The sequence below is a fragment of the Pantherophis guttatus genome, chromosome 3 (assembly GCF_059756535.1).
Source record: "Pantherophis guttatus breed Tessera chromosome 3, ASM5975653v1, whole genome shotgun sequence".
Classification (NCBI taxonomy): Eukaryota; Metazoa; Chordata; class Lepidosauria; order Squamata; family Colubridae; genus Pantherophis; species Pantherophis guttatus.
This window is the reverse complement of record NC_142065.1, coordinates 39973654-39996035: the sequence shown is the minus strand read 5'-3', so window position 1 is coordinate 39996035 and position 22382 is coordinate 39973654. Positions and strand designations below refer to the sequence as shown.

The 22382-nt window shown below is 35.5% G+C and overlaps 1 protein-coding gene across 2 annotated transcripts in view; it reads left to right on the top strand.

The window, feature by feature from the left end:
• The window catches only part of LRIG2 (leucine rich repeats and immunoglobulin like domains 2), a 56696-nt gene extending 34971 nt beyond the window's left edge, over nt 1-21725 (top strand). For both annotated transcript variants that reach the window (XM_034414285.3, XM_034414284.3), the window contains 10 exons: nt 4945-5025; nt 6970-7041; nt 7178-7246; nt 8614-8777; nt 10061-10381; nt 12133-12414; nt 12854-13303; nt 13863-14012; nt 15452-15736; nt 17433-21725. In XM_034414285.3, the coding sequence (XP_034270176.1) occupies nt 4945-5025; nt 6970-7041; nt 7178-7246; nt 8614-8777; nt 10061-10381; nt 12133-12414; nt 12854-13303; nt 13863-14012; nt 15452-15736; nt 17433-17662 (2104 nt within the window). In that variant the 3' untranslated portion in view covers nt 17663-21725. The remainder of the gene's footprint in view (nt 1-4944; nt 5026-6969; nt 7042-7177; nt 7247-8613; nt 8778-10060; nt 10382-12132; nt 12415-12853; nt 13304-13862; nt 14013-15451; nt 15737-17432) is intronic.
• Nucleotides 21726-22382: the final 657 nt, after the last annotated feature.

Here is a 22382-nt window from a genome sequence, read left to right as displayed (position 1 = left end):
CAGTTAACAATTCATTTTTCTCTTTCATTTGCTTAGATGGATATTTTGACAATATAAATCATACAATTATATTAGACAAATTAAACATTCGTTAATTATTTAATTATTATTAAACCTAACATGCATTTTATCTTAACTATCACTCTCAACATGCACCTCCTTGTTTTGATCATCCCACCTCTTTTTATTATCTTTGATGTTAAACCAATCATTTCTATTTCTTGACTGTTGATCACAGCATAATCCTTTGTTTTAGCTATTAAATATAGCATATTTTTATTTTTTGGCCGTTAGCCAGCATGCCCCTGTTTGGTTGTTAAACACAGCATATTAGTTTTGGTTTTTGGCCGTTACATTGGCGTCTTCAGGTTTGTTTGTTGAACACATATGTTGAACACAGCATATTAGTTTTGTTTTTTGGCCGTTACACGGCATCTTCAGGTTTGTTTGGCTGTTGAACATAGCATCTCTATTTTTGTTTTTTGGCCGTTAACACGGCATATTAAGTTTCATTTTGGCTGATACCCAGCATGACTGTTTGTTTGGCTGTTCTATACAGCATATTATAACTTTTTGGCTGTTAAATACAGCATGTTCATAGTTGGTTTAACAATCTCTACTTAAACCTTTCTTTGTTGTTTCCCTCCATCTATGCATTGCTTTTAGTTTAGTCATATTTTTCTTTATCTTTTTTCATAGCAATCATAACATTTTAACCTTGAGACATGGTTCTTGCTTAAAACATATTTTTAAGTATATTTTTAAATTCCTTTTAACATTTTCAATTAATCATATCCACCCTTATTCTTTATCTTGACATCTTACCATTAAAACATAGTTCTTGCATTAAACATATCTTTACATGTATTAATTAGTTTCATTTAACAATCTTAATTTCTATAAAAGCCTCCCTTTAATTTATTACAATCATCTTTACTTTATTTTATTTTTAATCACATTATCTTCATTTCCTCGTCTGCAAACATAAATTTCTTTCCATTTTCCAAGTTTTAATTTTATTCTCCATAAATCCAATTAGATCTCTTTTCATATTTTTATTCCAGATATAATGTATCAAATCTCTTTTTTGGGGGGCTGCGCTAAATCCTTCTTCTATTCCTACGCCAACATTCAAGTTATTATTTGTTCAACTGTAGGAGTTCCATTGTAAATTCCTTTTCTTTTCACCCAAGTCCAGCTGCTTGCAGTCAGGAAAGAAAAATCCTCCTCCACAGTTCAGCAATTTTTTTTTTCTGTAGAGCTCAAAGTTCTCATAACAAAGGGAGGTTACAAAGTTCCTCTTTGTGCCAGATGATGTCTCTCTATAATTCACATTTCCCATTAGTCATGCAAGACTCCATTTTATTTCTTATTATATAACCATCGACTTTATTTTCTTCTTTTGGTTAAAAAAGTATCAAATCTTCTCTCCCCCCCCCACTTAATCCAATTCAGATTTTAAAGTGTTTAGTCTTTTTACCAAATCTCTAAATTAAGTCTCTTAATCCTTGTTCCAAAATTAGTTGTTTCTCGGGTCTTTGTTCTTTAAAGTTGCAGTTTTAAAAAAAATTTCAAAGCCCCTTTGTTACTTAGCCGCTGTTTTAGGCTAGGGGTCTTCTAGTTACTGATATAGCTCCAAACATTGTTACAAGCCTGGGGTGTTGTCACTCACCTGGCTTCAAAAGGTTCCGTTTTACTTCACTTTCCTCCAGCACTTTTCTTGCCCGGTTGTCCCAGCTTTGTGGCAGCCGACATGGCTGCCGCCACCCGCTGCCGACTCACAGACGGTTCCCTCTGACCTCCGAGGAACTTGCCTGTTCCTCTCAGTCTTCTGAGGCACCCTTCTTCTTCCCCCGTCCCTGCAGGACGGGTTCGGTCCGCAGACCCATCGGCAGCGGTTCGGCAGCCGAGTTTTTGTGGGACTCATCAGAGCCCGCTATTTCCCCGACTGTCTTGCCGCGACGTCAACCGGAAATTCCAAAACTTAAGCACTCTTATCAGAGGGTTATGGTATTAAGAACACAAAGGAGATGTGGGTCCACTTTCTGACGATTGGCCTTAGATTATTTATATGCATTTCAAAAGGTAAAATGTGACAGGTTTATTATATCAAAGAGCTGGGCAGTATTGCTCAGGTTTATTATTTTCAGCACTTCTAGGTGCTTTTTTAAAGGATTCAGCATTTATATGGATCGTGTGTATAAAGTAACATTGAGTAATTCTTGTGGAGTCATTGATAGATGCTACTTTACCTAACCATCTGTCTTCATGAAGAACTCCTAAGCAAGCCTTTTTTTTTCAGGCCGAGTTCTTTCTGTGCTAGGATAGAAGGCTGAAGTAGATACCAATATATAATAGTGCACAAACCTAGCATCTGAACGTATGCAGAATACTTTTCCCTTTCAGTCCAGCGAAGAGCAACCTGTCCTTCATAAAGATCAGTGGAAAAAGGTTGATTGTGAAAATGGTATTATCCCTCAGGAATTTCCGGCATTTCTCTTTCTGGAAATTAAGCATTACTCATTTCCCTGGTGAGCTCTATTGTAGCATACAAGCATCAGTTTTCAAAAGGATAGGAGACACAGTCTTTCAAATTTTTCCACTGAAATCTGCTCAAGGCTTTTTGTCTTTTCTGCAACATTAATCCACATACCCCGTTATTTTCGTCGAATGGCTCTTTATTGCTTCTTTTCTTTCTGGTGCAAAAACAGCACAGTCGATTTTAAGTGGTTCTGAGAGATGAAAAAAGCCTCCAGAGATGTGTAAAATGTTTGAAATTCTTCTGAATATATAAAACACAAAGAACATGGTTAACCTTCATATTATTATCCTTAGAAACATTTTAAAAGAAGTACTTGGAAAGAGTATATTCTTAGGTATAGAGATGGAAACTGCACAACAAAGTATAAATGAGACTGAGTTGGGGTAACAGGTTTTCTCAGGGAGAATAACTAAAATATAGCATGAGAAACTAGAAAGCGAGGGAGCTGGCTGTCACTCCCAGCTATCATTAAGTATTATTGGGAAAGAAAAGAGAATAATCTGTTGCCCAAATAGTTAACAGCCTTCAGAAAACTTGCATAATCAGTTACACTGTTTTAAATTCAATGCAGCCTTTTAAAGGGATTAGTTAAAGCTAATATTTTAAACTTGGAGTAGCATAAAACAAAAGAACAGCAGATTAATTAGTGAATTTTGCTGGAATCTTGAGACACATCAAGCTGCTGACAGGCTAGTTTTTTGGTTCAGGGTCATTGGATGTTTACAGACAATGGTCTGAGAGTGATTAACAGGGCTCCAAGTATTTGTGCCTAACTGGGCATGAAATGTAAATGCCTATTGGCCCACCCAGTAAGGGCCTACTCAAAAAAAACTTGTTCTAGTTATACATGATATCGGAATGTGTCAACTTCAACAGCCGGAAAAGTTGTCCTTTAATAGATCTTTTCCTGTGTCAGTGGCTTTGCAGTGTAAACTGCAAAGCCCTGATTTCAGGCTGGAATATAGAATATGTGTCGCATAATTATAAATCAAAATGCAGCATAGCATTTATTTTGCTATATAAGCTTTCTGTTAAGTTATAATGGGTAGGGGAGTTATTTACTGTGAAACTGCTTTTATTAAGGAATTGGTTATCCATTTATATATGGTTAACAAATTAATTCCTGAAAATAGTAAACATCTTAAATATTCTCTCATTTTGCATGAGTACATCAGGGAGGTTATTTTGATGGTGCAAAATGTTGGAACATTATATAGGTAGTCTTTGACTTCAAACAGTTCTCTTAGTGACTGTTTGATTACTATGGCATTGAAAAAAGTGACTTATGACCATTTTTCACACTTATAACTGTTGCAGCATCCCCATGGTCATATGATTTACATTCAGATGCTTGTCAGCTGACTCACATTTATGACAGTTGCTGTGTCGTGGGGTCATGATCACCTTTTGACGAGCAAAGTCAGTGGGATAACTAGATTCACTTAACAGTGTTACTAATTTACTCAACAAATGTGGCAAGAAAAGTCATAAAATGGGACAAAACTCACTTAAAAGTTTCTCACTTAGCAACATAAATCTTGGGCTCAGTTGTGGTCATAAGTTGAGGACTACCTGTACCAAATGACAGAAATAGTGTATTTTTAAAAATTGTGTTGAATTTTTTTTGTGCATTGTCATTGATAAACTATTGACTAAGTTTCTGAATTCACTAAACTGAGAGGAAAGTGAAAGTTGTTATAAATTTATGACTTGTCCTTAGCACTATGAAGATTATTATATTTCAGCTAAGCATCCTCTTTTCCTCTTAGGAGTTCACTGGTTTTAACAACTTTCTGTTCTATCCTTTAGAAGGATGTAGAGCACAAAGGGATAAATGGAAGTCTCATTGGCATATAATAGAATTTGGGAATAAAACCACTCACATGTCTCTCTGAAAATCTGTTTTTTTTCTGGCTAGCAATTCTTCACTCAACCTGTATCTCATCTCTTACTTTGCTAATGTTATAAGCTTCTTGCTTCATTAACATAAAATCATTTACAACAATGGTACAACATTAATTCCGTTGAAGAGGCTCACAAGTTGGTGGTAAATGACATACTAAAGCCATTAAAGACTAATAGATACTGTTCAGCTGGAGTAACAGTGCTGTCTGGCTTTAGCTCTAGTGATTTTCCATAATTCCACTTTCCCATTGGGGCTATGTTCATGTATTAGTTCTTCCAGTCATATTTTTTTAACCAAATTATATCTCATGAGACCAGCATTTATACTAATCAGAAATGTGAACATCCATATGAGGATTTTTTTTTATTGCAAAACCGAATCTTAAAAATGGCAAAACCTGAAAGGGAGAGGAGTAATTGGGGTTAGAAGAATGGGTTTTGTTTTGCTTTGCTTTGCTTGTCAAATGTTTATTTGGAATGTTTATTTATATTTTTAGAGATCTACGGAATAATGAGATCTCCTGGGCCATAGAAGATGCAAATGAAGCATTTACAGGTCTTGAGAGACTTAATAAACTGTAAGTTTTAAAAGTTGTAGAATTGATTGATTTAAAAGTGAAACCTTCAGAGTATGGGACAGTTTGTTTTATTGATATTTTTAGAAACCTTCACATCATTTAAAATTTAGATCTGATACTAGAGTATTAAAAATAGTTGAGCATGTCAGGTTTTATGAATGTGATATAAAAAGATTCTCAATTCAGTTTATTAAAAATACTATCCTAAAAATTTATGCTTTCAAGAAGACAGGGCTTTATTTGTAACATATGGATAGACAATATCAGCAAATATTGCAGGCCCAATTGGCAAAAGAAAGCTTAGGACCAAATTGTTGCAATCATATGGAAGGAGACCTTCATCCTCCAATGGATAGACAATGTCTAAAATGAATGATGATGACATCGCAAAAATGTGGTTGTAAACCCCAGTTTAGCTTGGCATACTGTGTGGACATAGTTATGGTTTATTGAGTAAATCATAGGTAAATACGTCCATTCCAGCCAATAAGTTAAAGTATAATTTGTTTTGGGAACTTTTCTTAAAAATCCAAAGTGCTGCTAGAAGCAGTATTACAAGCAAGGGAAGGAAACATTATTTGTTGGATCAGATTTTGTTCCAGATTCGTCTTGTTTAAATATTCTGCTATGGATTAGAGAAGTGTATCTCATGTGCTCACTGGGGAATTCTGGGAATTGAAGCCCATAGAGTTGCCAAGGGTGAGAAGCACTGGGTTAGAGGGTAGGGCAAACTAATACATTCAAAAAGTAGTAAGTCAGAAATAAAAATTAATCATATCTTCCATGGATACATTATACTAAATAGTTGCATTTGGTAAAATAACTACAAACCATAATATGTTTTTATGTTAACCATGTTTATTGCTATAAAATTGTTTTATTTACTGTATTCATTCATATATAATAAGATAGAAAAAGTAGATTACATTATGGTTTAGCACTACATGAAAGCTAACTTGGAAAAGCTATAGAGGTCTGCCCAAGGAAATGTACAGCAAGACTGTATGTTTTTTCTTTTTAAATAAAACTTTTGTAGCCATATGTATACCGATTCTTCTTTTGACCCTCACATTATAAAGGAAAAGAGTTTTAGTGCGGCTTCATTGATAGATAAGAATCAATTATAAGTCATATAGTTGCTATCTAGTAAGAATATATTTTGGAGAGGAGTTTCTTGTTGGGATTTGTTGCTTTATTAAGTTTTTCTTAAAATCAGCCATATACCTTATGCAGTCACAAAAGAGCAATATCTGCTCTGAGTCACATGCAGATTGAGATTCCCTCCCCCCATCCTCTCAATTAAAAAAAAGAAATGTTTTGGTTCTTTTACAACAAAGGCAGAAACTGATGCCAAGTTAGCAAAAGGAGAGAACGAATACTGTTCTCCTGAGTCTCCAATTAAAGGTTAGAATCTACAAGAAGCTAAAAAAAATGTGAGAACAAGTAGAGGACTTTAGCCTCAGTAATCACTCTGTCTCTAAGGAATACCTAACAAGTTGAAATAAAAACTGTTAAGAGTTTTAATCTTTATTTTTTTCTGTGTGTGGTATTTCATAAGACTTATTGTCTCTGTACAGGTTGGGTATTCTATGAAACCTTACGCTTACTATTCCTTTTTTTCTTTACCAACTTCGAGATGAAATCTAATGTAGTAGCACTCGCTCTTCTACATCCTGTCACAACTTGCAAATTGTAGCAGACTGGCGCCATCGTGTGGTCTGCTTAAAATGTTGCATGTGTTTTTGCAAATTATTTTTTTATTAAAATAAATTAGAATTCACATACTTTTCACTTTGTTTATTTTTTTGGTGATAATTGGTTATCTTAGTCATGTTGCTACAAAAGGCAGAGAATATAAGTTATCAAAGGCCTTGAATTATTTTTTTTTACACCAGTATTTGTCTTGCTTCAGTATAAATATTTTTGCTATTTTTTTCCCCAAAGGATTCTTCAGGGAAACCAAATTAAGTCAATTACAAAAAAAGCACTTTCTGATCTTCAGACCCTTGAATATCTGTAAGTATATCTTATGCTGTTTATTTGGGGGGGGTGGGGAACGGGACAATCTGTTTTTCTGTAGAATATAACCCAGTTTTAAAAATTCAATCATGAAACAAATTTACTAATACATGGTTTTTGTTTAATTTTGTAGGGATCTGACCAACAATGCTATAGTATCTATTGAAGAAGGTGGTTTTTCCCAGCCTCTTCTTAAAGAATTGTAAGTATCTAATGTAGAAAAATGTTAATTAATTAAATATTAATAAATTAGTTGCACTGAAATGAACTTGTATTTGTAACACACTTTTTAATTGATATGGATTTTTTTTTCTGATTACAGCAATAATTTGGTTAGTTAAACTACTTTTGAATTATCTTCTCTATGACAAAGGGAATCCTTACTTCACAGGCAAAACTTTTCTTAAGTTAGGCAATATATTAAAAATACTGAAAAGTAAAATGCAGAATGCATTAAACATTTCAGATAACAGCTGTAATGACTATTGAAGAATAAAAACAGATCAAGATCAGCAGCATATAGACATCAAAGGATCCAATGTATTGTTTTACCAGCTATATACAAGGTTGTGTTTAAGAAAGAATATATATGGTATATATTCAGACTGTCTCTCTTTCATTATATTTTGTTGGATGATTTTTTTAAAGCCAAGACATAGTGCCTTGGTTCTGGCACTATGGTCATGATATGCTAAATCAAATGACATCATACTACATTTTAGTATTTCAAACCAGAGGTGGGTTTCAGCAGGTTCTGGCCAGTTGTGGAGAACCGGTAAATACTACCTCTGACTGGCCCCGCCCCCATCTATTCTCTGCCTCCCAAGTGCCAGCTGATCAAGAGGAAATGGGGATTTTGCAGTAACCTTCCCCTGGATTGGGGAGGGAATGGAGATTTTACAGTATCCTTCCCCTGTCACACCCACCAAGCCATGCCACGCCCACCAAGCCACACTCATAGAACCAGTAGTAAAAAATTTTGAAATCCATCAACCAGTGTTTCAAACCAGTGCTATCCTAAAGTGCATTACTAACTAAATTAAGCTTAAAGGCTATAGTCAATATTCAGTCTTTACAAATTGCATTTGCAGAAAAATAAATATGGAATCACACTTTTTTGCTATGTATTGCTATTATGTTTACTTTAAAAAATCTGATATGAATATAGCTTTAATAAGATAGTTTACTTCCTTCACAAGATTTTCTTTACAGCCTCTTGAAATTAGTGCAGATTGTTTAATCTAGTTATTTATTTTTGTAATGATTTACTATTTCTAATAACATTGTAATCATAATTATGATTAAATTATGATTATATTTAGAAATACAATTCTCTCTCATTAGGTATTAGCTCTGTGCATGTGAGTTGGTTGATAGGAATGTAAAATATTGAAGGTGTTACATCTATGATACATTTTAGGAAAATGAAGCATATAATATTGAAATGTTAATTACAATTTTCAAATATTTTTAGTAGGAATAAGCAAGGAAAAGAATCATGCCCTGTAACTGTAAGCAAGCTGTTATTTCTTTACCTTACAGCATTTTCCTTGCGCCTTATGTTTTCAGGTTGTTGAACACTAGCAGCTTATTGTGTGACTGCCAGTTGAAATGGCTCCCACACTGGCTTTTCCACAGCCGTTTGCAGGACACTGTCAATGTCGTTTGTGCTCATCCCGAATGGCTAGTTGGAAGGAGCATTCTCAGTGTGAACACTGAAGACTTTGTTTGTGGTTTGTGTCTTCTTATCTTTTTTAAAAATAAAATAATGTCATCTTATGATGAACCTACTGATAATTTCTGTCCTGAAAAATGGTTGCATGTATGAATTAGGAAGAAAAATATGACTTCACTAACTTACCCATCTGGCTTATGTGAATTGTCATGATTTTTCACATATATGTTAAGCACATATATGACTAGCCCAAATGTTGGCTTAGAAACCCTAGACTCAGATTTCAGAAGTTGTCTGGAACATTTTTTTCTAGTTTGTTCAGTAAACAAACTTCACCAGAGCCAGATCGTCAAATAAGTCAACCTGGATGTTAAGGGAAAGTTTAAATGATAGAGAAAAATGATAAGTACAATGGCCTTAATACTTCAGCATTCTCTTTCTTTTCAAAGCAATATTATTAATATTTTTTAGGAGTAACTTCCATTGGTTTATGAATCATGCCTGGCCTTGCATGGGATATTAAGGTCTCTAAAAGTAAACTTGACAGGGTGAAATAGAGATTCTAAGGCAATGTTTTTCAAACATGGCAACAAGAAGTGTGAACTTTGATTCCCAGGATAACAGAATATATAAAATTGCCAAGATTGAAAAACATTTTTCTAATGGATGAAATGAATATTTTAAAAATCTGCAGGACTTAAGCATTTAAACGTGCCCAATTTCTTGTTCTCATTAATTGTGAGGAAGCTCTGGGAGCTACGGAAGAATCTTAATGGGCTACGTGCAACTTTTTGGCTAAAGTTTTTATGGCAAGTTTTATATTACATTAGCAATGTACAGTATAGTGTTAGCTTTGAAGATGGGCACTTTGCAGCAGCCAACCCCTTGTCTTCATGTTTGTTCCTTCTAACAGCTTTTAAATAGTTGTCTACATACTTTCCTTGCCAATGGAAAATAAGCGTATGTTATATTGCCAAGGACAATATGGATTTTTCAAAATAGATTATTCAGATTCTTAATGAATAAAATCTGGAGCAGTAAAAAAGATACAGATTAGTGCCGCAAGATGTTTCCTTGTCAAATATGGACTAAAAAGTGTTTTTAAACCCTTTGAGCATATGATGAGAAATGAGAGACCTTCTGAAAATGCCTGGGTTGTCTTATAATGTAACTCTTGCTATCATTGTAGTGTAACAATGATATGTTACACATATCCATCTGGTTTCAAAGCTTCATGCCCACCTACTCACTTCTGACGAATTACATTAAAATATATATCAGTATTTACTGCGTTTCCCTTTTGAAAAGCACATGTAGCTAATTTTTATTTGTTTTTCGTAGATGACTTTCCCAAGCCACAGATTAGAACACATCCTGAGACTACAGTTGCACTTAGAGGAATCAATGTGACCCTCACTTGCAAGGCCGTGAGCAGCAGTGATTTACCTATATCTGCTGCCTGGAGAAAGGACAGTGAAATATTATATGATGCAGATATAGAAAATTATGTCAGGTACCAACAACAAGATGGTGAAATCCTGGAATATACTTCTATCCTGCATGTTTTCAATGTGAACTTTACTGATGAAGGAAAATACCAGTGTATCATCTTCAATCACTTTGGGTCTAATTATTCCAACAAGGCCAAGTTGACTATCAATGGTATGCAGAAGTGTGGCTTTTGTTTTGCTTTGTTTTAAGAAGAAAAAAAAAATAATGATGTGAAATTGAAATTAATCTGTACAAAAGAGGGATTGAGAGCCTTTGTCTTTCATGTAATTCCAATAGTTCATTGCAAGTAAGCAATTTAGATCTCTGGCCTAAGTGATCTCGCTTTTCCCAGGTAGTGCTGTGTGGGGAGAAGAGACATCTAAGAGAAATAAATATGTGTTTACATATCCTTTGACTATAGTTTCACTGGTATGTGATACAACCCCAACAGATCACTTCCGTGGTCTCATCAGGAAAAAAAAAAAAGATTTGCAGAGTTTGTTTAGCTTCCAAATGTGTGCCAACAGTCTTTCCCTTTTCAGTTCCTCCCTAAAATAGTAGTTAAAAAAAATTAGCTGGTGCTGAAAAGTTATGAAAGACTTCTTACATAGAGATTAGGCAAAAGGACCATTTTTTTCATTTTTTTTTTTAAAAAGAGGAAAACAAAAATCAATATAAATATAAATACTAAGGATTTTTAACTGTGATTTAGGGGAAAAGCTATAACAGATAAGTTTGCATAACATACAAAGTCCAAAACAAATAAGCCATGTTACAGTTTAACCTGTGTTAACTAAATTAGACAACAGCCAGCTTGCTTCTTGGCTCAATGTTCCCGTGAAGACCAAACTGAGCAAGAGGAAGAGGCAGCCACAGCAGTTCCATGGGTGGAGATGGCTGGGGCAACTGCAGCAACAGCAGCTTTTGTGTTTTTCTGTAGCTTCTTGTCTGATATATTTACTGTATTAGAGTCAGGAGAGCTGTAACTTGAGGAATTAGTGGTAGCAGAAGCATTAGAAAGAGATTGTGGAAGAAAGAGTGAGAGCAGCAGTCTTTGCTTTGTGCAGAAGAGTCTTCCAGGTGCAATTGCTGGAGGAGGAGTAGAGTGGTGCCAACAAGTAACACGGTAACAACCACAGTGGTAACAGGAATTATGCAAGCAGCATGGATAATGTCAAGGCATGCCTGGAATGATGAGATTTAGTACATTAAGAAATACATGTTTTCCATATAACTTACTTCTTGGCTGGTTCAGTCCAATTTCTGTGAATTGGCTTTTTTTATTTTAAAATTTCCTCCCATCTGGAGATAGAATACACCCAGTTTCCCTGCAATGCCAGCATTCAGGTACCCAAATACTTTTGGACAGTCATTCATCTGATGTAAAGGATGAGGCCAGTAAGTTATATGGAAAACATTTGTCCTTTAATTCTTAATGTACTAAATCACATCATTCCAGTAAGGTTGTCCAGACTGAGGATGTGTTATTGTGTTTACTGTAATGAAATTACTTACTTTCTTAACCTTGAAGGATGAAAAGATTTTTAAAAAGTGAAGACAACATGGGTTGTTCCAGAGAAACTGAAAATCATTTTACTTTTTTGTTTGCCCCTCCAAATCATTATTAAACCTTGGGAGTAAATTAGATCTTGAAACAAGGCCAGATTGATTAATCCTAGTTTGTGATGGTTGTGGGTTTGCTTTTGTTTTTTAGTGGACAAACAACTATCTTTTGAGTCAGAAACTGGATTTGAGGATAATTTTTATTTTTTCTCTCCTAAAATCCAGATAGTTTCCCAAATATTTGGTATAAATCTAAGTTTAAAAAAATGTTTAAAGCTTTTAACAAGGGGAGATTTGTGGATTTTGTATGTTCTGTATAAGGAAAATTCCCATATTAATTCTATTGCATTTTCATTCAGAGCTGCCTTCTTTTGTGAAAACTCCCATGGATTTGACAGTACGTACTAGAGCCATGGCTAAATTGGAATGTGCTGCAGAAGGCCATCCACCACCCCAGATATCCTGGCAAAAAGATGGCGGCACAGATTTCCCTGCAGCTCGTGAAAGGCGCATGCACGTGATGCCCGAAGATGATGTCTTCTTCATAGTAAATGTGAAAATTGAAGATATGGGGATTTATAGTTGTATGGCACAAAATGTGGCTGGCAGTATATCAGCAAATGTAACATTGACTGTGTTAGGTAAGCAGACTTGAAGCTACATGAGTCATTTTCATACTTGGATATATTTCAGGTGGTTTGTCTCTACAGGTATAAGCTCAGAAGCTGTTTTCCCTCTGAGAAAGTTAAAATCAGTTATTGTGTGTTAGGTCTTGGGCACTTTTGGAAGAGAGGAATGTTAGGATTGATGGTTAACCGTCATGACAGCTTTATATAAAATTATTAAAAAATAATACCGACATAGTGCGGTATCAGAAAATGCTGACCTTAGGTTTAAGCAATGAAAAACAATACTGTTAATTTGGTTTGAATTTAAATGTGATCTAATCCCAAAATCAAATTGAACATCTCCAAATATTTATGGCAATATTTTTCCCATGAATCCCTGGTGTGAAGATATTTTGATGCCATTTAGTCTGTGTGTTTGCACATATTTTAAGTATCATGTTTGTTTTTCCAGAAACACCTTCATTTGTTAGGCCTCTGGAAGACAGGACTGTAGCTCAAGGTGAAACAGCAGTTCTGCAATGCATTGCTAGTGGCAGCCCTGCCCCTCGCCTAAACTGGACCAAAGATGATGGCCCTCTGACAGTGACAGAACGGCATTTCTTTGCGGCTGCCAATCAACTGCTCATCATAGTAGATGCGGGATTAGAGGATGCTGGAAAATATACTTGCATTATGTCTAATACACTTGGGACAGTGCGTGGCCATATTTATCTATATGTCTTATCCTCACCCAACTGTGACTCCTCCCAAAGTGGCATTGGAATTGGAGACGATGGCTGGACGACAGTTGGGATTGTGATCATTGTTGTGGTCTGCTGTGTCGTAGGCACCTCTCTCGTTTGGGTTATTGTTATCTATCACATGAGAAGAAAAAGTGAAGATTATAGCATCACTAACACAGGTGGGAAAACTGAAAATTTAATCTTATTCATTTCATAGTTAGCATGACAATTGGTAAAAGGAATTGAGTTATTCCATCTAAAGTGGCTCAGTAGACATCTGTTGGCACATCCAGAAATACCTTTTTCATAAACTATCAAACCTCTGTCAGAGAGGTAATGCCAGAGCCTTTCATTATAATATGTACAGCCTCTAGGAGGGATTATATATAAAGTTAAAATATTGAAAATTAAGAAAGCTATAAATAAATATGCACAAATTTGTCCGTGTTGTTTGTGATAAGCTTGCAGTGTTTGAGTTTATTGCATAGCATTTTTCAAAAATTACATTTTGTCATATCTTCAGGAAAAATAGTGTTATAGTGTGGAATTAAGTATGAAAACTATTAATTTTTTATAGTTTAATAAATGGAGATAAATTAGCATTGGAAAAGAATAAATGAAAATGCTTTCAAGAAATTTTATTCTTCTAGCCATAATAATAGATACCTAGTTGCTAGATAGCCTAATGCCATATTGAAAATATAATGGTTAACTATTGGATTTTTCTCCCTTTTTCAGAAGAGGTAAATTTGCCTCCTGATATTCCTAGCTACTTATCTTCTCAAGGGACTCTGTCAGAGCCACAGGAAGGCTACAGTAATTCTGAGGCAGGAAGCAATCAGCAACTTATGCCTCCCTCCAATAGTTACCTACACAAAGGCCCAGATGGTAAGTCCTATGTGTCTTATTCTTAAGCAAAAATTAGATTATTTTCCACAGCCAATTTACTGTGACCCATCAAATGCTTGATTGTTGAGATTTTTCAAAGAATGTGAACTGAATTACAATTGATCAAAGCAAGATTAAATACATAATTAATCTCTTATGTAGCACATACTATAAGTAGTCCTTGACTACCTATAGTTAAATGAATTTTGCCCCATTTTGTGACCTTGCTTACCACAGTTGTTAACTGACTCACTGCAGTTAAGATACTAAGACGGTGGTTAAGTGAATCTGGCTTCTCCATTGACTTTGCTTGTAAGAAAGTTGCAAAAGGGAATCACATGATCCCGGGACACTGCAGTTACCATAAATATGAACCAGTTGCCAAGCATCCAAATTTTGATCACATGACTATAGGGATGCTGCAACGTTTATAAAACGTGTGAAAAACGGTATCTTTTTTCAGTGCTGTTGTAACTTCAAATAGTCACTAAATGAATGGATGTTAGTTGAGGGCTACTTCTGAGTTTGCAACACGGGTAGGTGAACCCACTGGGTGTCAGGTGTGAAAATGTTTTCTTTATTGATGCACTCCTTTCATCAGCTTAGATATCATTTGCTCTACCCTCCACAATCATTTCGTCATCGCTGCAGGACTAATGACAGAACGAAGCTTTTAAAAAATGAGTCCATTGGTTGGGTTTTTTTTCTTTGTATATGTGCTTTCTTTTTTTAAAAAAAATACTAGATACTACATAGAAAAAAAAAATACTACATAGAAATGATTTAAAATCAGGAACCTAGGATTGTTTGGTGAAAGAGAAGGCTAGAGGGAGAAGAGGCAGAGAAGGGAAAATTGCATTTGTATGAACAAGTCCAGCAAAGAAGCAAGCAAACCCAGAACCAATTCCTTACAGTCACGAAATGGGGGAGAGTAGGTAGAGAAACAATTCCTTCTCTCTCCTCTTATTTCCAAGTTGTGCCTTCCAGTTTTCTTGGACTAACATCCAATCCTACTTTTAACTAATTGAAGCTCTCCTAATAGCACCTATAAAGCCAAGTGCTGGGAGAAAGCATCTCTTAAACCTGAGGGCAAGGCCTGGAATAAATTGACAAGGGCTTGCTAGTTCCCCCTTTTAATTCAGATGACAGAGAGAATGCTGGAATTGGGTTCTTCTCCCTCCCCAACCCTCCTGCTGTTAGACTCGTTAAATGCTCATTATGAGCAAGCCGCTCCTGCACTGAGCAGGGGTTGAATTATTGGACTAAATTACTTCTGAAGTCCCTTCCAAATGTATGATTCTATTTCTTCTGGCTTTTGTTTGCAAAACTCCATATCCTCAAAGGTTTTCCCATAGATAGTAAAGTGTTTGTCACTTGTTTTCCTAGTGGAAGCGATCATGCCAGAGTTTTCCAACTTGTCATTGTTATTTTTTCATTAGGTGGCACAGAGCCATTGGTGATCTGCTCAGATTGTTACGACAATGCCAATATCTATTCCCGAAACAGGGAGTACTGTCCTTATACATACAACACTGAAGATGATCCACTGGATCAATCACTGTCCAGCCTAATGGTACAGATGTCTAAAGAGCCCTATCCTGGATGCCCTCAGCATGAAACCACAACTATTAATAGCCTTTCAGATGGCCAAGATAGGGCTGTGTTTGTTAGCACTCAAGACAGGCTACATGAGAGGAAACCATGTTCTCAGTCCTGTGGCAGTGGTAAGTGCCCCCCGCCCTGCTTTTTTTGGTTGAAATTTAAATGATTTCATTTTCACCTAAATAATGAATTGGCTCTTGCAAAATACTTAATAGCTACATTGCAAAATACACACTGTGAATCTGCCTTTATCAGAATTTTGTTTTTTATTTATTTTTATCTCCCCTTTATTATTTTTATAAATAATTCAAGGCATTGAACATATCTAGTACTCCCTCCCTCTTCTTGCTACAACAAAGCTGTGAGATGGGTTTAGTTAAGGGAGTTATTGGCCTGAAATCACCCAACTGGTTTTCATGCTTAAGGTGGAACTCGAATTCATGGTCTCCCAATTTCTAGCTTGTTGCTTTAACCACTAGATCTAAGTGGCTCTCAGAATGTACTCTTATTGTTGATCTCCAATCTCCAAGATCCATTATTCAAAATATATCTACATGTAATTTATTTATGAAGCCAAAAGTATAAGTTATTTAAACATTGTCTTTCATATTTCCATAAGTATATTTTTATTTATTTATTTATTTCCTGTATAAAAAGAAACAAAAAAGATACAAAAAGAAAACAATGAAAAAGGTAAAAACATAATATATGTATCTATATAGAAGACAACTGCTTTTAAACGTAACATTTAACTATGACCATACGGAACAATATTAATTAGTTTTCCATTATATCTCTAGAGAGCCAGTTCATAAGAAGTCAATGAATACATTTCATCAATCCAAGATTGTAAATCTAGGATGGTTCTATCCTGCCATTGTAAAAGAGTAAATATTTTTGGTTGTACCCCATAGTTGATAACTCCATTGTTCTATATATAATGTATTTGAAATAGTTGGTATATAATTTAAAATCACTTAATAACCATCTTGTTATTTCCTAAAATCATATTAACAATGGATATTAAGCAAAATAGGAAAACATATGTTTACTTTCCAACATAATGAAGTCAATGGCCATACCTTTTAAAACGTTTTCTGAAGTCAATAAACATGAAAATTTTGGGTTTTCATGTTAAGCTCATAAAGCTTAAATAATTCATTTTTAAATCTGATATATTCCATTTTTTTGTCCGACTTTCTTGCAAATACCAGTCATCCTTTAAAAAAATTACCAAATAGGGAAGTTAAAAGATATTTTAATTTAATATGTTGCTACTCCATAGTTTTAGACAACCTGAGATATTCTTTCAATATTTTTTATGCCTAGATCAATCAGAAATTAATATCATTAGCTCGTTGAATCTGCCCCCTCCCAATTAAAAAAGATTAAGCTCCAGTTTTCAAACTGGGACTATCCCACAGTGTAAACTCACATGTGAATAAGAATGAGAATTACACAATACCTTCCAAATATGCCTTGTAGCATTTATTGCAAGAAATAAAATAGAAATTTGACTAAAAAAGGTCTAGTAAAGTTACCTTAATAACACTGAAGCCAAGATTGTTCTATAAATATTGTTAGATATATGTGCTTCTTAAGAAGTGTATTAATTTGGAATAGACTTTGGTTAGCTTATGTTTTTGTAGATATATCTGAATATATAGCTTTTTATAAAATGTACAAAGTTATCCCTAAACATAGAAAAATAGTGAATATATGATTTCAATGTATTGTTATAGATGAAATTGGGGTTTGTTGAGAATCTTAGTGCTGAGGTTGTTTACAAATTCAAATTTCTAACTTTTCCTTCCACAGATCTTTTTCAACAGTCTTTATGGGGTATCAATAATGATCTGGGGTTGTTACACCCTCATTGTTCATCTCCATCTAAGACCCATGAGGTGCCAGAGGTTCTGCGAAATGAAGGCATCTCAGAGAAAGAGCCAGAGCAGATTATTCCTCCTAGGCTTCATCACAGATTACATCAATACAACTTTGATTTTAACAGGACTCAGGACGTGCAAGAACATCGTGAAGCTACATAAAAATGAAATAAGAAACATTAGCAGCTTGAAGCATTTGTTAGTATTTTTGCTACCTCATATTTTGACTCATGGCAAAAAAAGTTTCATGCTTCCAACAGAGGCTTTAATGGAACAGACCACTGACTGCATGCTGAGGGCAAACTCACTTCCTTCTGCTATTTTCCAATAAGTAGCATATATTAAAGCTCAGACTTAAACGGATGGTGAAAAAAAGAAGATGCAACACAGTGGTGGAAGTGTGATTAAAAAGTGTCTGTTGTCTTAGAAACATTCCCAAGAATGGTTCACATATGCTATCTTTCCTGCTGAAAAAAAAATAACTTTAAAAGAGCCACTTAGCAAGATTCCTTGGTATTCATCAATACGAAACTTTGCTTTGTTTTGTGTTTTTTTTATCCATCTGACAACTAGGAGAACCTCAGTATGTCCAATCACAAACTCTATTTACTTTTTCTCTCTCTGAAGTATTCAGATGTAAATATATACACATAATATAAATATTTTGTATACACTAATAGAGATGAGAGACTGAAATGTAAGTTTTTTAAAAAAATTATGCCAAATATCACATCATTCTGACTTCTCTGACTTGTTTTCCCAGAAATCAGAAATTAATGTTTACTAAGAATGATGCAGATGGGATGGTTCATAATTAATTTTTTTTGCACTCCATGATTGGAGTTATCAAATGTTGTGCCATTAACTGGAGACTTTCATTCTTTGGTGGCACTTCCACTTTCTAGTTTTATGTATGGGCAGTAATTGATGAATGGAAGATTGTGTATAAGGAGAATTTCTTGTGAATCACCCTTGGTTTTTAATACAGGAAAAGATATATATGATGTGAGCGATGGTTAAGTTGATGTATTATTGGATATCTGAACTATTTTAATGTGAAGTCATTTTTAAAATTTCATGGATGCTGAAATGATTTTACTTTTTTCAAGCTTAGAAAAATTAAACGGATTACCTCTGTTCACACCCATGGCTGAGAAATTAAACAATGAGTGTGTAAGATGTGAAGAATTAAATAAATTGAACATCAATGGTTAGTCAAAGAATAGTGTTTCTCAATCTTGGCAATTTTAAGATGAGTGGATTTCAACTCCCAGGATTCCCCAGCCAGCGCTGCTGGCTTTCCCATATTCCCCAAAGCTGGTTGAGGAATTCTGGGAATTGAAGTCCAAGTTGCCAAGATTGAGAAATGCTGTATAGAAGAAACCTTTGACACAACAGGACTGGGAAGGAATTTGACACATGTTTTGTACATCAAAATGAAATGTTATACAACACTATAATTGTAACAGTGGAACAGCTAGTAAAGGAAGATCATGTCAGAATAACAAAAGGTATAGACCCGTGATGGCGAACCTATGGCACGTGTGCCACAGGTGGCACGCAGAGCCCTCTCTGCGGGCACGTGAGCCATCACCCCAACTCAGCTCTGCTGTGCATGCGTGCGCGCCTCCTGCTGGCCAACTGGCTTTTGGGTCTTTGCCGCGCATGTACGGGGCACAGATGGGGGTCGCATGTGCATGTGCTTTGGACACTCAGTGTGCCAAAAAGGTTAGCCATCACTGGTATACCTCAATAGTCTACAGATTCCTTTTTATACTGAGATAATGTTCTTGCTAATCTGCTATTCTTGAGGTACTCTGCTTGCTAATTTTTCCTGCTATAATAATTCAGAGTTCTGGATTGCAGCTAAAAGACATCTCATAAACTCTGTATCAGCTATGGCAAACACTTGTATTTCAACAAAATGTAGGAAAAATAATAGCTGTCAATATAATCCCATACATATTTATTCAGATTTAAGTCCCATTAAGTGCAGTAGGTTTACTCTCAAGTAAGTAATAGGATTGTAGTCTAATTTGCAAATTAGCCACAGACTGGTTTTCATGCAGTATCTTTTTTCAGAGTTCAATAAAAGATGTTTTGTAAACCATTTGAATGATTCTATAATAAAATGTTGGCATGAAAAGTTATTGAGGCAAATATAGTTCATTTGTCTTCAAAATTGCTGCCTTCTAGAAAAAAACTGAAGGCTGAGCTTTTCCGGAGAGCTTTTGGTGTTTTGAGTTGTGGTGGCGCAATGGTTAGAATGCAGTTTTGCAGGCTACATCTGCTGACTGCCAACTGTCAGCAGTTCATTTCTCACCGGCTCAAGGTTCAGTTAGCCTTCCATTCTTCCAAGATCAGTAAAATGAGGACCCATATTGTTGGGGGCAATATGTTGACTCTGTAAACACCTTAGAAAAGGCTGTAAAGCACTATGAAGCGGTATACAAGTCTAAGTGCTATTGCTATTGCTATATTGCACTGGGTTTTATTTGCTTTATTTGTATGTTAGTTTATTGTTTAATAAATGAATCAATCAGTGACTATATCCCCATTAATGGAAATAATATGTACTAAGTTCATGAGTAATATTTAACTGGAAAAGGCCTCTTTTTACTAGCTGGAATTTTAGTGCTTTTGTTAAGACTCTTATTATATAAGGCCAGAATTTCTGGCTGGAAGCAGTAAAATTCCTGTGTAAAATTCCTTTGTAACTTAAGAATCCCAATGGGCTTGTCCTACTTACAAAAAGTAGCCAGCCAGGTAACTAAGCTATGAAAGAATGAACTCATTAAGTAGTGGTTGCTTGCTCTTTTGGTTTTTGTACCAGTGGAAAGTGCCAACTTACATATTGTTTATTTCTTCATAAAATCAGTGTCCCAAATCTTACAGGGATCTCTTGTCTGAGATCTGTAGCAGTGCTGAAAATACAAAAGTCAAGGCAGATTATTGTCAGCAAGTAGATAAAGCTCAGCTTTCTAGGGCACAAAATAATCATCTTCTTTTATCCAAGATGTTTGCTTCAAAGTACTGAACCACAAAAAAATTAGCTTTTGATTAATCTTGCTCGCAGCTACAATTTTCATGCTTGCTGCCTTATTGTCTGTAAGAACCATACCTGAACTTTAGCAGTAAAAAGGGAGACATTGAATGTACAGAATGGCCAGGAAGGTGATGAAATGGGTAAGCATTCTGTTAACCAGATAACAGAGGCACTTTATTATCATTTTAAGTGTTGAGTTTTAGAATTATGTAAGAGAAAGGTTCCAGTTAAAAACCCTTTAAAATATAGGTACACTGAGAAGGATAAGAGTCAGGCTGCACTAAAACCATGTTTTGTGTCTCGGAGAGGAAGCAAGAATTGTTTTTTGTAATCTGAATAAAAAGTTGATAGGTGCTAAAATAATTCAGCAACAGAAAGTTCTGCATTAAAATTTCATGTTGCTGGTTTTGCATCTTCTTCAGGGTGCACACCTACCAGATAGTTAAAGCATTTCTATTTTTACCTAATGTGAAGTTAGCACTTGAGATAATTTTCCTTCACTAAGTGATGAAAACAGGTTATGGGAAATTGAGACAGCTTGTGGAGAATCTGAGATGCCAAAGCTGGAAAAGTATGTAAGACCAGAACTTCATTTCATCTTTGTATATACAAGGACTCCCTGCATAACTTTATGTAAAACAATTCATACAGCTTTGGGGCTAGGATGGATTCCGCAATCAGACTGGAAATCTGGAATGAGTAAAGTATTGAGGATATTTATGAGCACAAGGATGTCTAAAAGTAAATTGTAGAGCAAAGAATTTAAACATTATATAGCTTCTCTAAGCTATGTTTTGGGGAGATGACTTCTTAGCAAGCAAATACTTTCTCCTATGTTGAAAGCAAAATCTATGAGGAATTGTGTCTGGAATTAGAATTTAGGCAATTTTGAAACACTTCACTTTTGTGTGCTTTTTAAAAGGGTTTTGTTGTTTTTTTTGTTTTGTTTTGTTTTGTTTTGCAGTTTGCAGGGAAGAAAATTACTGATACATTTTCCAATGCCAAAGTAATTATAGCTGTAAATATCCAGGGCAATGCAAATCAATGTTTTCTTATAGCTATTCTTTCCTTGTAACTATTTATATTTTCTCACGTAATCAGAATGTATATTTTGTACAGCATGTATAATATGTTTGTCTGTTGTAATATACCTTATCCAATAAAGGAATAAACAATTAACTTTTTTGGTTTGTCATGATCTAATTGTGAGGTGGGAAGTCTTCTGAACAATTGCATAGCCTGCATTACTTGTGCTCCATGTTTGAACATCTAGGCTTGTAAGTGGTTGCCTTGAACTTGTAGCATAACTAGGATTACCTAACAAAATGAAATTAAATGGTGAAAAAGTAAGGTTCTACATTTAGGCAAGAAAAACCAAATGCACAGATATAGTATAAGTCTGTGATGGTGAACCTATGGCATGGGTGCCACAGGTGGCACGCAGAGCCATATTGGTGGGCACGCGAGTGTTGCCCTAACTCAGCTCCAGTGTGCACACGCGCACCGGGCAACTGATTTTCAGGCCTTCCAGTCCCACCGGAAGTTGGGAAACTGGCTGTTTCCGGGCTCCGGAAGGATGGGGAAGGCTGTTTTTGCCCTCCCCAGACTCCTAGAAAGCCCCTGGAGCCTGGGGAGGTGGAAAAACGGGCCTCCCGGGTCCACTGTGCCATCGCGTGCCAAAAGGGAAGTGTGTGTGTGGGAGGGTGGGCATATTGAATTATGGATGTGGGCACACGCACCCACGACCCCCCACGCGACCCCCACTTTTGGCACGCGACAGCAAAAAGGTTAGCCATCACTGGTATAGGTAATACCTGACTCAATTGTAGTAATTGT